This window comes from Seriola lalandi, unplaced genomic scaffold, assembly GCF_002814215.2.
Source record: "Seriola lalandi dorsalis isolate HSWRI2012SDOR001 ecotype SW California unplaced genomic scaffold, Sedor1 jcf7180002054955, whole genome shotgun sequence".
Classification (NCBI taxonomy): domain Eukaryota; kingdom Metazoa; phylum Chordata; class Actinopteri; order Carangiformes; family Carangidae; genus Seriola; species Seriola lalandi.
In genome coordinates this window covers 616423-632172 of record NW_019525506.1, presented here as the reverse complement: position 1 = coordinate 632172, position 15750 = coordinate 616423, and the positions used below count along the sequence as shown (strand labels likewise).

The 15750-nt window shown below is 42.1% G+C and overlaps 1 protein-coding gene across 2 annotated transcripts in view; it reads left to right on the top strand.

Moving 5' to 3' along the window:
- Positions 1-1465: 1465 nt before the first annotated feature.
- Positions 1466-15750, top strand: part of LOC111645675 (ral guanine nucleotide dissociation stimulator) — a 59550-nt gene continuing 45265 nt past the window's right edge. The window contains exon 1 of one of the 2 annotated variants that reach the window (XM_087170658.1): positions 1466-2121. In XM_087170658.1, coding sequence (XP_087026784.1) covers positions 2101-2121 — 21 coding nt within the window. In that variant the 5' untranslated portion in view covers positions 1466-2100. Of the gene's footprint in view, positions 2122-11529; positions 11751-15750 lie in introns of those variants that run through there. The other variant, XM_087170659.1, reaches the window with a different exon arrangement.

Below are 15750 nucleotides of genomic sequence, written 5' to 3'. Positions count from 1 at the left end.
GAGTAAAAATTCCTGGGCTGTTGTATCTTCTTTGTTTGCAGAAATCAACTGCCTGGTACTGGACGTGAGTCTCACAGTGTTGGAGGTTTTACTTTCTCAGCAAAGTGGTTCCACAAAGGGTTTATATCTTGATGCTTCATGTGCGCAGTGCAACATCTACTGACCCGAATGCAAAATGGGCAAATACAAACGTATGTATATCACAAATTGAATGCAAGTATAAAGGAAAACATGATTGTATTTTATAATCTAAGCATAAATGGGAAATAAATGTAATTCATTATTATTGGCATAATGCTTAAAATAGAAGTTTGGCTGTTAATTCACAGATCATTTCTGTCATTTTACAGACTTTTGTACATAATTTAAAAAAACCAAAAAAACCAACAGGAAATTACTGTTAGAAAACTTAGTTATTTGTTTTACAGTATAGGGTGTATATATCACAATATTTAATATTTTGCTTTGGTCTTTGGCTTCCATTATTCATAACTTTATTTAGAAATCATAAAATCTTTAAAATGTGAGAACATTACAAAATACAGAAAAATATCCATCATATATTCCCAGACCCAAAGGATTTTCACCAATTCACAATTTTTGAGGGTCTTGCTGTTCAAAATGCCATTACATCAACTGCACAATTCAGCTAGGAATAGTGTTTATAACCATTTGTTATTCTCTACATTTAAATGGAAAGTTTTCACATCTGAAAAATTCCTCATGACTGGGAATTTGAGTATTTCCTGTTGTAAGTCTCTATCCAAGTAAATTATGTACAAAACATACACTCAGTTAAGATATTCCTTTATTAGTCCCACAGTGGAGACTTTTGCAGTACAGCAGCAGAGTACACAGAGAAACTGCATAATGACAATATCAAGTACTTACATACATACATAATACAATAATATAATATGTACAATTAGATATTTAAGTATAACAAAAAGATTAGCAGCAGTTTATTAGGTGCACTTACCTAAAACCTAGCTATTAACTAGCACTCTAATAGACATTTGTGGTAATTTTGTTACATCGTCGTTACATAATAATATAAACTGTAGGTCTCATCTTTCTAAAGTTCATTTTGTGGTATAAAGTACCAAAACGATTCAATTTTTTTAATCCATTTTAAACTCAAGATATAACTAACATCTACAGCCCCCCTTCCCCTCTTGGACCTGCTAAAAATATTTTATCAAGTGATGGTGTTTGTGTTTTTTTTTTCCAAATTAAATAACGTGTTATTAATTTCCGTACAAATACACTGTTGAACATCGCTGGGATGCGTTCAAAAGCGTCCAATTTGCCTCTGTGTCGTGCTTCGTGTGGTGCGTTCAGGAGCGTCGTTGTTCTGAGGCGCTTTTATTCTCCCCACCGCAGCAGCGGTAGCGGTGGCGGTAGCGGTAGCGGCGGCGGCAGCGTCTTGTCTTGGTGAAAGCGGAGTTTCCCTCAGCCAGCAGCAGCAGCAGCATCATCCATTTCAGCATCAGTGTTACAGTGGTCAAATCACCACATCCCCCCCCCGGACTCTCAGCTCTTCACTGGGATGTCGTCGTCGAGTATCTGGAGGGAGGATTCGGTCGGGAGAGCCGATGCTAGACGACACCTTTCCGCCGTGTTTCTTCGAGCGTGACTGGAAGGGAGAGGAGCGGCGATGGATGAAGGCAGGAGGGGACAAATAAAATTTTGATAAACGCTGGGTTTAGCCGGCTAACGCTAGCACGCTAACGTTAGCTAGCCCTCAGCCTCCCCCGTCACCCCCCCCTTTTTCCCCGTTCAGTGACCGATGTGGTGTTTTCCTCCCATGAATAAAAAACACTCCTTAATGCCTTTTTATATTCAAGTCGAGACATGCTGGAGTCAGCGAGGACATTTCTCTCAAGGATAAAGCACCGTAGCTGTCTACTAGCCTCCCAACGGTAACGCTAGCTAACCGTGAGCATCGTTAACCGTTATCTTTTTTTTTTTTTTCTGCCGTTATTTTTTTTTTCTTCTCGCTCATCTGAAGAACAAGATGCTGGCAGAGGAGGAGTGTGTCTAACTGTGAACCTGAACTCGCATGGATACACACTCCATGAAGGTCATGATACTGAGAGAATGATCATGCTGGAAAAACAGGTAAGAAATTGGCACACATTTACATGCACACACACACACACACCTGGGCTCATTTGCATATCGGTCACTGTAGGTGTTAATTATCAGTATCACACCGCCTCTCTCTCTCTCTCTCTCAGCGTGTATCTGATAAGACTTGGATCCGTGTAGTGATTCTGCAGGTGATCAATACCTTTGTAATGATGACCCTGCTGCACATATTTCCCCTCATTATAACCTTCCTTCCAGCTCTCTCTCTTTCTCTGCCCTGCTTAAAGTCAACCTCTCTCAACCAATGTACCACCAGCTGCTAATCTATCATAATTATTATTAATAAATTGATTAACTATTTGACTTATTTATCAAACATTAGCTGGTTTGGATTTCTCCAATATTTCTCTAATTAAAAATGAATGTTTTTTTATTTCATTTTGATAATCTTTGTCATTAGGGCTGTGAAAGCTTGTGTCTGGTGAATTTGTGCAGTAACTGTGCAGTGATTTATACCTTTCTTTAAATGACTCTGCTGCTCATATTTCACCCTCATTATGACCTTTACAACCTTCCTCCCAGCTCTTCTCTCTCTCTTTCTTGGCCCTGCTTAAAGACGACCTCTCTCACCCTGCTGTCAGAAAATAGGGGAAATGCCAGTGGTGGAAAGTCAGACAAGTCAAAAGTTGATTTAAAGTGCATTATCACACACGAGTGTCTCAACACACTTTACACCAGGAGACGGTAACGAAATAGCAAACTAACTAACTAAAAGTGCAAATGATAATTTAATAGAAAAAACATAAATAAAATAAAATAGGTAGAGATAAAAAATTCAAGAGGAAATGGTGAATATTCACTGGATCCAGCTTCTTAAAAGATGCTTTTTGGGTTACAAGACACTTAACAATAACCTTGATGCTAAACAAGTCAGAATTCTCTAAACTCTCAATTTTCTCTATCTTCAGAAATGATGTTAGTCATTAGTTGCAGCCGTTTATGAAGTAGTGCTGAAATCATTGATTCATTTGTGACAGAAAATTAATCATCAGCTTCTACAGACTTTGGATCCACAGCTTTTCTCTACTTGTGTGATTATTATATTAACTGAATCCCTTTGGGGTTTTTTTTAATGCTTATTCAGACAAAATGAGATAAGAATTCTCTGTGAATTTCCAAAAAAAACATTTTAAAGACTAAATAATTAGCTGATTGGTTGAAAAAAAATAACGACAAAAGAAAATATGGTATCATTTGCCAAAAATAAATCCACTGGCGTTTCAGTTCAGACTCATTAGCTTCAGTTTTAGTCTCAGCTGCAGACCAGAAGCCCCTTCAGGAAATATCCTTCAGTCTGCGGAGCTCATAACCTCCTCCTTCCAAGAACTGTGGGGGGGCGGGGGGGTGGGGGGGATTACTTCTTCTTGTTTACTCCCACAGCAACATCAGTGACCATAAACAAAAGCTGACACATCAGTAAAACATCACAGCTTCAGAGATGTGAAGTGTTTCTCTCGTGGAGATTCAACACGACGATTCTTTGGCTGGTGTCGTTTCCCTGGAAACGCTTTGTCAATTGATCAGTTAGTCACTCAGCAGGAAATTAGTCCATTTATATTAATTGTTTAATATTGATTAATTGTTCCTCAGTGGAGTGTGTTCAGGTGAGCGTAGGTGTGAAATGCGTCTGTGTGCAACATGTCCGGGGTGTCTTCTGCCTAATGTCGGCTCCACGCTGGGTTATTAACTCTACTGGTTTTCATTGTAATCTTTTATACTCTGGTCTGTGTTAGTGTTAAAACCAGTTTGGAGTCAAACCCAGAACCCAGAAACCCGGAAACCCTGATTAAGTAAACACGATGAATCGGTGTCAGAGGTCACGGGTGAAGCGAGCAGGATGAAAGCTGCTGCTGCAGGATGTTGAGGCTTCCCACTCCTTTAGTTTAACCCTACACACACACACACACACACACACACACACACACACACACACACACACACACACACACACACACCGCCTGGATTTCACTGTAAACAACTGTTCCTTATTCTTCTTCTCTCCCCTCCACCTAATTCCTGTTTCCTCTCGCTGGTATTATTGATGTTTATCCTCTTTTTGAAACATTTATTTGCCTTTTCTTTTTCTCCACTATTGTAGGAATTGTAGATAAAGCTGTAAGCTGTTCTTGTTGCTGCTCCATTTTCTGCATGGCGCTCCAGAAACCACTCTGTTCTTGAAGCTTGACTTCACTCCAAGCATATCTGACTTCTTTGTCTGATGGAATGTGACAAGAATCAGACTTTTTTTTTCTCCACTTTTTAGTCCCGAGGGTTTTTTTTCTTTCTTTCTTTCTTTCTGTTTTTTTCAGAAGCATTAGTTATGTGTGTGGAGGAAGGGCCTGTCCTTGAAATCTTGTCAGTGTTGCAAAGTGCAGCAACAACATTTCTGACTTGTTGCTGAGCATTTCACTGTCAGACTGTTCTGCTCTGCTTCTTTTCTCTTTCTCCTCAGCAGTTCGTTCAGTCGGCAAACAGATCGAATTTGTTTTTTTTTGTTTTTTTAAATCTGCTCTTTGAGGCCAACTGTCCACGTTTGTAATTTCCAAGTGACCAGATCAGATTTGTGTGTGTGTGTGTGTGTGTGTGTGTGTGTGTGTGTGTGTGTGTGTAGACACTGTAATCATTTGCAGGCGTGTACATGACGGCTGAAGGCAAGTTTTCCATCCAGAGTCTCTGCAGGCCAGAAACATGAAGTCTGGCTGCTGCTCATTCTGACTGTTTATAGATTTTTCAGATGTTCAGTCTCAGAGGAGGCTTGAAATATCTTCATCTATCCGTCGTATCTGCTCTGTCACATGATCACGGGTGTTTCACCTGCAGGTGAATCACATTTAATGTTTGAAATCAGCATAACATTTGATCTCAGAACATTTGATCTCAGGGATGCACAATATTCATCAGCCAGTTCACCTGTATCAGGGAATAAATGCTTTAAAGTTCCTCTCCACACATGTTTTAAACTCTGTAAAAATCCTCTGTTATGATTCATATTTAGTTTAACTTTGTTTTCACACATAAAAACTGGGTCCGAAGCTCATCTCCTCTTACTTCCTGATTGATAAATCTGGATCAGGCCTTATGCCCCGCCCACCACCTGCTCGCTCCAGATGGACAGGTGAGAGAGCAGAGAGTATGAAGATGGTTAGAGGAGGAAACATCAGAGAGACTCAGTCAGACCCAGACTCAGAGGAGGAGTCTGCTGAGACCAGAACCAGAGACTAGCAGACGGATCAGAATGGTTAGCGTAGTTAGCAGCGGCTGACAAAGTGTTAGCGGTTGTGCTAATGCTAACTCGCACTCTCTGTATTGGCAATGTTTCATGTTTATTTAGCCCCGCCCCCTGTCCCCACAACTTGACAGGATTGGTTCCTTAAGTTTATGACAAATGAAACCCTGAATCTGTTTTTATGAGACTCATTGGTTCACTGCAGTTCAAGGTGGAATCACTCAGTTATGGTGCTGATGATTATTAACAACAAAGAAGTTAAAAACTTTACACCAAAGTAAAAGTTACATCTCACTCACATTTGAGTGGTGAAGTATTTGTGTAAAAAAACCAAACAATACTCAGCTGTAAACTCGGCCTCATCATTCTTGTCATAGGAATAGTTTGACTTTCTGTTGGTAAATATGAAGCTACAGGCAGCAGCTAGTTAGCTTAGCTTAGCTTAGCTTAGCACACAGATGGGAAACTGGGGGAAACAGCCAGCCTGGCTCTGTCCAAAGAGATCATAAAATCTACCTACTGGTGCCGCTAAAGGTCACTAATCCAAATATAACATTTTTGTTTTAATCCATACAAAAACCAAAGTGTAAACAAATTTACAGTTTTACAGCAGGATATGTGCAGGACAAATTATAACTGATTTCCCAAAATGTCAAACTATTGATGAATCTGCCTCAGTGACATTGTGGCTTTTGATTCTTCACCTCTTCACCTAAAGTGTTCAACCTGCAATAACTGACATATCATCACCTTCTAAGCAGATATGGTGAACTTGTTGACAAACAGTTGCTTATTCACATAGTCATCAGTTATGGAGCAACATTATTGTAAATGTGGAGTGATGTTTGTGTCTAGTATTCCCTCTCTTTTCTTTTAGCTCTGTGTTTGGTCTCCTCCAGCTGCTGAGGGAAATCTCTGGCTCTTTAGCTGCTAAATGCTCCGCTGTGTTCAGCAGATGCTCTCTGACTGTGTCTGTCTGCTGTTTGCTGCTGAGCAGGTAGAGGACAGTGAGTGTTTTCGTTTTAGAGCTTTTACTCATCAACAGCTGCTGCTGCTGCTGCTGCTGCTGCTGCAGGCGGAAACAAAGCCGTGAGGTGCTGTGAGAGTGAAGTTATGGTCGGGACAGGTCAACAATGAGCTGAAAGTCACTGTAAAGCTCAGTGAAACCGAGAGAAGCTGCAGATTCAGCGAAAACATTCTTATCACCATCAATTACAGCAGCTTAAACAACATGATAATGTCGCTATCCCACATGTCGCTATTACACATTGTCAACACAGAAAAAACATAAAAAAGCTGAGGATGTATCTTAAATTAATTTTGATATATCATAACTTCATAAACTTTTGACCTTTGAGACTCGGTATATCTCCACTAAAAGCAGCTTTACAATAGAACAAAAGCAACCAGCTGTGGTGACAAAAACAAGATAAAATCTGAGCTCAGCAAACACGGAGCTGCACGCTTCAACACATTCTGGAAAGAATGTGTGCTCAATTGTTTGATTCGCTGTGTGCATGTTCTCAATCCAGAGCCTTGTGTTGAATTACACAAGTTCCATCGCTGCCTCTGTGCCGGTGATGTTGTTGATGTTTGTGGTCGGAACATGTTGTGCTGCGAGATGTCGCCTGAACTGTAACACCTCATCATGGGCTGTAAGTAGCTTTCAGATGACAGTGAGAGCAGTAACGACAGGTTCACAGTTTCCAGCCGTGACTTCTTGTGTACCTGCACCGCCCGTCCTGCCTTTGTCCGAGTCCGCAGGAAGCCGACCTGCAGGTTACAGTCTGGCTTCCTGTCCTGGCTGGGTATCTGTAGCGGAGGGGGGGGGTTTGTAGCCCTGTGAAGAGCCGGCTTTGCCTCCCTGTTTCCATGACGACCGCTCTCCTACAGTATTCAGCCGTGGGACGGCCTCTGCATCTGAAAGCAGTTCCCAGTGGTGTTTCAGACCCTCTCGCTCTTTCTCCTTCTGCTACGCTCTTCTTCTTCTTCTTCTTCTTCTTCTTCTACTGTCTCGGTTTTTTTAAAGAGCAGCAGCACTTCATTTTCATCTTCACTCGCCGCTGTACTTTAAAATCACCACGTCGAACATCATTTGCATCTGAATCAGGACTGAATTCTGCCTTTGTTCCCTGCTGAAATTCCCCCCAAAAACTACAACCCAAGGCTTGGACTTGGAGCCAGAACCCACTTAAAATATTTAGACTGACTGTCCTGTAAATGTGCAAATATTAGCTGAGTGAGACTAAGACACGATTTTTAAATGAGGAGCCACTGAGCATCGTGCTCTTTGTTTATTTAGCAGGGTCATTGTGTTTCATTCTTCCACGGATTTCCCAAAAGACACAGTTAATAATCACACAGCGTGGATGTTTACTCTGAAACCAGCCGAGTTTAGTTTTGTACATTCGCAAGATGATGAAACACAAAAGCAAAGTGGTCAAAGCAGCGTTCAAGTCAAAACAGAAAGCAGGACTTTGTGTGATAAGTGAGATAAAAAACACAAACCCACAGAGGCTTTCAAAAACAAAAATGCAGACACATTTTCACAGCTCTGAGGAGCTCTTTTTTTTTTTTCAGGTCAAAGCAAAACTTACTTCCTTTCTATCACCAATTCAGCCATTTGGGGTAAAAGCTGTGTGACCTACATACAACAAGGTTGACTGGAAATACTTTTTATAGTCTGGGCCGTCAGATTCAGGCTGCGAAGATGACGAAGAAAATATCAAAGATGTTTTTTCACCTGCTATTCAGTTTATTGTGAAGGCAAATGTGTAAATGGAACCTCAGGCCTCAGTTTCGTGTGTTGTTTGGTTTGGTCAAAGTGTTGCAGTGTGTTTGCTGATGTGCTCAAAGTTATGAAATGTAATCAGTCCAGTGTCATACTCCTGGATAATGAAGCTCCAATCAAACTAGACATTGCAAATTAAGCAAAAGGCTCGTGACAGACTTTTTAAACACTGGGTAACCGCACACAAAACGAGCTGCCTCAGAATCATGTAGTTTCCTGTGTACTTGTGCAGATAGGGCCAAATCATCTGTGGCTGACAGCAGAACATCATCCGTCACATTCAAAACTTTCTGCCAGTGTTGCTTTGGTTTGTTTGGAGTCTTGCTGCTGGCCTTGCGTCACACACTGATGTAACTGCACCTCACAGACACATAGTGTTGATTTGAGAACACGTGCAGCTCAAGAAGGAACTCAAATGTTGTCAGTGTCAATGTTTTTATATCATTAATAACACTTTGCACTGTGTAAAAGCTTAAGTTGTGTCCAGGGCTGCAACTGATGATTATATTCATTATGGATCAACCTGCTTCGTCTAAAAAATGGCAGAAGATCATGAAAAATGCCTGATATAATTTCCCACAGCCCAATATAACATTAGAATATTCAGTTTACTATCAGATATGACAAAGATAAGCATCACCTCCTCACATTGGCGAAGCCGGAACCAGTCAATGTTTGTCATTTTTGCTTAAAAAGTTTCTAAAACGATTATCCGATTATCAGAATAGTTGAAAAATAATATTCTGAAATGAATCGGATTAATCACCGGATCGTTGCAGCTCCAGTCGTGCACACGAAGCCAAAAACAAGACTGGCAGCAAACAAGCCTGATCCATAACATGTCATGAAGAAACATCTTTTTGTTTTGAGTCACAACCTCAAAAATAAGCCAGAGATCAACAGGCGGGTTCACGGATGAGCAGGTGAATGCAGCACGGAGACGCCGGAGACAGAACAACACGGAGGATCAGACAGATTCACAGTAACACCATCATCATCTTCACTCAGAGCTGTGACGTCTGCACATTTAGATCTGTGACATTTTCATATTCATCGTTGTTTGCTCGGTGAGTCATCGTGAAAGCTTTAACACACACTGCAGTGAACGGGCACGACGTGATGCTTTTATTTAGCTACTCCTTTTTAAAGTGAATTTACATCGTACTGCAGGAAGCTCAAGAACAGAATGACTGTCGCTGCAGCTTAGAAATATCAGGTCATAGCACCACCTACACATTACAAAGCACTGGGTTAGAGACACAAAACTATACTTTACCAGATACCAATGACTTGTTCTGAGACACAACAAGCTCAAGTCTTATTTACCCAGTTCTAGTTGTACAGAATAATGAGAATTTGACATTTAAAACTGGGTCAAACAGTGACATGTTTGCAACCATGCCATGTTAGTTTCACTCTCTTTAGCTCTGTTTTTGGTCTCTTCCAACTCCTGATGGAGATATCTGGCTCTTTAGCTGCTGAACGCTCCACTATAAATACAAGTTTATTAATAACTCACAACACTGGGTCAGAACAGCCCCTTCTGTTCCCATCTACCCTGGGTAAAGTTACCCTGTGCATTGTTGGTGATTTATTCACCCAAGCTGGGTGAATTTTTGAGTGATTTTTTTTATATAATAAGCTAAAACCAAGCAAACTGTGGTGGATGTTGCTTGTGTCCTTTCAGGAAGCTTATATAGTCTGACTCACTGGATGTAGGCAGCGGGGATAAACCTGCCATTGGGCGCCTATTTCAGGTGGCGTTTCCGTTTTTTTAAATCCCCCTTTTCTGTGGGAAACAACAACATCCACAGTTAGAAGCCGATTGTGTAATCGACATATGTCTTTACTATTTTTTGCGGGTGTTTTCTTTTGCGAGGAATCAGCCATTTTGATGACAGTGCTCACCTCTGCAAGTTCCCCTCCGACTCTATTTTGCAGGAGCGCTGTCGCTGCCTCCTGGGCTCAGCGCCACCAAAGATGATTGTGATTGGTTTAAAGAAAATGCAAACAAGCCAGCAGAATGAGAACGGTGCTGTGGAGATATGTCTGGCTGCTCTGTATTTAAACACTGTTGGCTGTTGACCTGCTCACCAGCCACAGATGAGTACCTTTTAAACGCAGGCTGTGTTTTTATGCACATTTTGAATTTGGACATAAAAAATGTTGAAGTATAAAAATGATTTTACGTTTGGCTGAGGTGGGAAAATTGTCATATTGATAAAATCACGATGCGACAAAGTGCAATGGAAACAGACTTCGTGAATAAATCATGACGTACATGAAGAAGAGACAAAAACATCAGATCTGTGCGGAGCGACGAGGACACTGTAACTGTCCCCACATTAATACATGAAACAACATAAACGCCATATCTCCATTAATCTCAACAAACCGACCCCCAGTATTCACACAGCAGTGAGAGGAAACCTAGCTACAGTAAACTAAACTGACTGTGTACATAGTTAGCATGGACAGCTGTAGTTAAGACGGAGGAGTGCTGCTTAATAAAGTGCATCATTTCTTCATCAAATGTCAAACATCACAGAACCGCCCACAGTGTTTGATTGACAGGTGGTTTCTGAGTGTGACGGTTGCAGCGCAGAAACAGCAGCGCGCTGAGAGCGGAGCGGAGCAGCAAAACACCATCAAACATTTAATAACGGTCCAAAGAGAGGCGCGAGTCAGCGTCTCTTAGACTTCACTTCGCTTTCATCGTCCCGCCAGATATTCGCTTTAAAAAGAAAAATCATTTTTCAATTTTCAGATGAGGGCTGGTAACCTGCCAGAACGTCTGGTTTCACATTTACCAGTGGCATTAATGAGAGGGGGGGAGGCTGATTCATACATCAGCCCCAGAAGCCGTCACCCTGCTTCATCTTTAATGGGCTCACACAGACAGTCTGGCACTACGGAGCCGTTCCCTCTCTCCTGATTAAATCGCTGCAGCATAATGAAGCAGAAGAGAGTCAGACGGCATCTCAGAACCCCTCTGTGTACCTGCTGTATTTCTTTTTTTTTTTATATTTATAGTCTGAACACTTCAGCCTGAACCTTTCAGGGTGAGGGGGGGGGGAGAAGAAAACACACTGCGGTTGTGGCATAACAGCTGAGTGTTCCTGAGCTGTTGGGCAATACCTCCAGAAGACGGAAAGACAAGAGAGCAGCTGCTGACAGTTAAGACGTCCCTGGTGAGGGAGGAGGAGGGGAGGAAAGACGAGAATAGGGAGGGAAACGAGGGGCAGGGTTGTTGGTGGCTGGGAAGAAGAGGAGGAGGTGGAGGTGGAGAGGTTCCTCTTTTTTCTTTTTTTTTCTCAGACGGATTTCTCTCAGTCTTCAGTGAGAGGCAGAGCGAGCCAGCAGCAAGCTCGGGGAGTTCCTTCTTTTTCTTTTATTTTTCATTTTCATTTTGATTTCATTTTTCGGGGGTTGTATGTTTGTTGCGAGCGGTGGAGCGGCGGCTTCGCGGTGCGTTCAGTGTGCAGCATGGAAACCAAGTCCCTGTTCAGCCTGCACAGAGCCCTCGCTCAGCCCGTCAAGATGTGCATGTTCGATTTCCCCGTCACCATCCTGGACGACCTGGTGAGCGCCGTCACTGGGAGCTGGGGGTGTGTGTGTGTGTGTGTGTGTGTGTGTGTGTGTGTGTTCATGAGACCAGTGGGTGCATTCAAACATGTTTATGTATGGATTTGTGCATGTGCTACATTATGTTTCTGTGTATATGCAGAATCTGTATGTGTGTGTGTGTGTGTGTGTGTGTGTGTGTGTGTGTATAGATATGTGTGTGTAAGCATACATTAAATTGTAATGCATGTGTGTGTATGTCCCCATTTCCATCTGTGAACGTGCTTCTGTGCTCTCATGAGTGACATACTTTGAACTGCAGAGTACATTTAAGTATTTATTGTGTGTGTGTGTGTGTGTGTGTGTGTGTGTGTGTGTGTGTGGGGCGGGGATCAGTGCTGTATCATCATTCCCCCTCACACAAAAAGAGCATTAAATGTATATTTTTATGCAGTTTTAGCAGTGTTTGTTTGTGCGGGCTTGCAGCTGTGTGCATGTGTTTATTTGTGTAAATGACGACTGAGTGTTGGAATGTGACTCTCATGTATTTAGTTTATTATTATTAGTGTGGGTGACAGTGTGACCGTGTCATTGTGGCTGTAAAGGATGATCACAGTTCATTGTCTGGTCTGATCCAGAGTAGAGAAGCTGATTTTACTGCATCTTTGTTTTGTTTCACACCTCCAACCAATTAACAGCCAATTAGGGCTTCTGAAGAAAAGTCACATGACTCTCTAGTAGCACCTCTGGAAACTTGTCAGGTAGCAGATTCAAGCTCTGAATGTAATTGTCTTTGTTGGTGTTTTCCTTTCCTTCCTTCACCTCGTCTTGACCTCAGGTGATTGTTCTCACCTGTATTTGCTTCTGCTTAGATTCACAGTCTGTCCCTTTGACGATGACAAAAAAACATCTGTTCCCATGTGAACAGATGTTTTTTGTTGGTACAGTATCCGCCAAGTTCGATATCTGCTTTAACGGACGCAGCCTTCGTTCATCTGTGTGTGTTTTTGTTTCCGAGCTGCCGCCGCCACCGAACCCCTGCGCACCCGGGCAGCCGCCTCCGCGCAGAGGCGGCCGTGCCTTTGATATTTTGGCATGTTTGGTCGTGTCTGTCATAATCCCGCGGCGCCTAATGAATGTTTTCCTGTTGTCAGTTTGTTAATGAATCCTGAGAGTAAAAACCACTGCGACAGATCCTCCGCTGTTGTGGGTGAACACAGCTGCTGATACGATTATTTTACATGACTGGTCTTTTAACAACTCTCTATTCAGTGATTAAATATGGAAAAAATGGCAGTTTCCCCATGAATATACATGTCTCTGGCCCCTCAACCAAAAATACACCATATGGCCAAAAGTATTCAGACACCTGTGTGCACAGACCTGTGCGTAGGTTTGATCTGGGACTGTTTTTCATTGTCTAACGTCTAACTATGAACACAATCCATCTCTTTGGACAATCACATATAGGTTTTAAGGTTTAGGTGTCCACATACTTTTGGCCACCTTGTCTGTTAAACTCTACTGTTGTCTTTAGTATTAATCCCTTTCAAAAATCTGCATGGACTTTCAAAAAAATTGACACCTTTCATCAGAAATAAGCTTGTGAACGCAGCTCTGATGGTTCGACGACTTCGCAGAGAAACTCTCCACCTTGGAAATACTGAACATGTGTTTACACTGACTTTCAAACTGCTGCAGAGCCACAAAGTTCCCGATATAAGAGCTGAAACCACCTCCTTTTGTTTCCAGTCCAGTGTTTGAACTTGTTTAACTGGCTTCCAACACATCTGTAGATCACCTGAGGTTATATTATTGTATGAAATGTGCTCCAGCAATAATATTTAATCAGATTTGATACTCTGCTGTGTCTCACATACACACACACTCGCACTCGGCCTTTCTCTCAGTGTCTCTCGGCTCCAACGCCTGATTGTGTTTCATGTGGCCTGAACTCTTCTTGGGGGTCAAACGAAGACGTTCACTTTCTCTCCCTGCGGTCAGCGTGTTGTTGTCTGTTGTTGTCTGTTGTTGTCTGTTGTTGTGTGTTGTTGTGTTGCGGTGACGCTGGGCGATGTGACTGAAGTAAAGTCCAGGCAGCGAGTCGAGACTGAGACGCAGATGACATCACGGTGAAGTCATCAGGGTTGTCTCAGCTTGGGCTTGGAGACTAGAAATGTACAACAGACACTCTGTGGGTGTGTGTGTTTACCAGGCAGGGAGGGTGTAAGGAAAAGATGCTACATGGTGCATTGTGGGAAATGTAGTATCCTGTGATGTTTTTGGTGCTACATTTAAAGACCAATAGTAGAGTCTAAAACAATCTGGAAGACTAAATCACATGTTGAAGTCTCTGCAGTAGAGCTGCAATGATTAGTCAGTTAATTGACTAGTTGATCGACTGAATTAATCTGCAACTATTTTGATAATCAAATAAATATTTGACTTTTGCATCTTAAATGTGAGGATTTGATGCTTTTCTTTCTCAGACATGTTGGTTATGAGTTTTTACACTTGGCTGATGTGGAAAAGTTGGTGTATTGATAAAAGCAAAATGGAAACAAATGAATAAGTTGAATAAATCATGATGTAAATGAAGCCTGTGAGTAACGTTTACTGAAGCGTCCGCTGAGGAGACGAGGAGACGACTGTGACCGTCCTCAGATTTACACATGAAGCAGCAGAAATGTCACATTTCCATCCACAGGTTTTATAAAGAGTTTTTGTTGACTGGGGCCTTTTTAATTTCATCCTCCTCTGCTGTGGTGGTTTAAAGGCACCTGACACCAGTTGTTTTATCTCGGTGAACTAACTCCGAATATTGATGAAGCAGTGGCTGGAAACGAGCGTTGATGTGGGTTTTCTGTAGCAGATTTTCTGGAAAGTCGAGTAAAATTTGCATTACGTCTGGTTGGGGAACTGGCTGTTGTTGGAATTTACATGAAGCTCGCCGGACTGGCGGAAGTTCTGTTTATATATCACTGATGACCAACAGGGAGAGCACATTTTGAAAATGTAATACAGACTGGATCATATTTCCTCTCAACGTAATGAGGAAATGTATCAGTGATATCTGTTTGTCAGGACTCAGCGTTATTACACTTTGTCATGGTTGTGTTGAGACTCTGGGAAAGATCGTGGTCTTGGTTTAATAAGGATAATTATATATTTAATATTAACATTTAATGAAAATTGTGATTTTCCTGATCATAACCAGTGTTGTTGCCTATAAGTCAGAACATGAACTTCGGTCTCTGGTGTCGGACTTTGCATCCTCGTCAGCCGCCCTGACCGCCACCCTGCTGCTTCAGAGTGCTTCATGAACGTCCGCTGATTTCATTACGTTGCATCGGTTTGATGAATTCACATTATTACTGAGCCCCGTGGGTTACTGCCGATTAAAACTCAACTTCACCATCAGTCCACATGATTGGTGCAGCTGCTGTGAAAACCATGATGTGCAGAGATGTGATCAGCTGCCGAGAGCCAGCAGTGATGACAAGTCTAACAGCAGCTGCCAGAGACTGAGCTGTCAAACGAAGGAAGTGAACGGACGTCTGCAGACTGCTCGATACTGCTCACATGATGTGTTCTTTTTTATCTAAGTGTCAACATTGAGACGGTTTTGAACAGTGAGCATCAATGAGCAAGTGGAGTTTTTTATTGTAAAAGCTAATGATCAACAATGAAATCTGAATCGTTTTTTAATTTTTCATTTGTTGCATGATTACGCTCCCGCTCAGAGTTTAAATCGTTGTTTTTAAATGCAACAGTTTGCAGATTTTCTTCCTCAGGCGGCAGATGTGCCATTAGTCTCTCGCTCTTAGCTCCCACTTGGTTCATAAAGCCTCCAGAAGTGATGTGAACAAAGCCGGAGGAAGCAGGAAACCGAGTCCAGAAGGGGCAGAAGCAGATATAAGTCCAAAAAAACAAACTAACTAGACAGGAGGGTGGAGAGCAACAACAATAGACAAATAGACAGGGGAACGCCGGCTCAGGGGGGGGGGGGGGGGGGTTT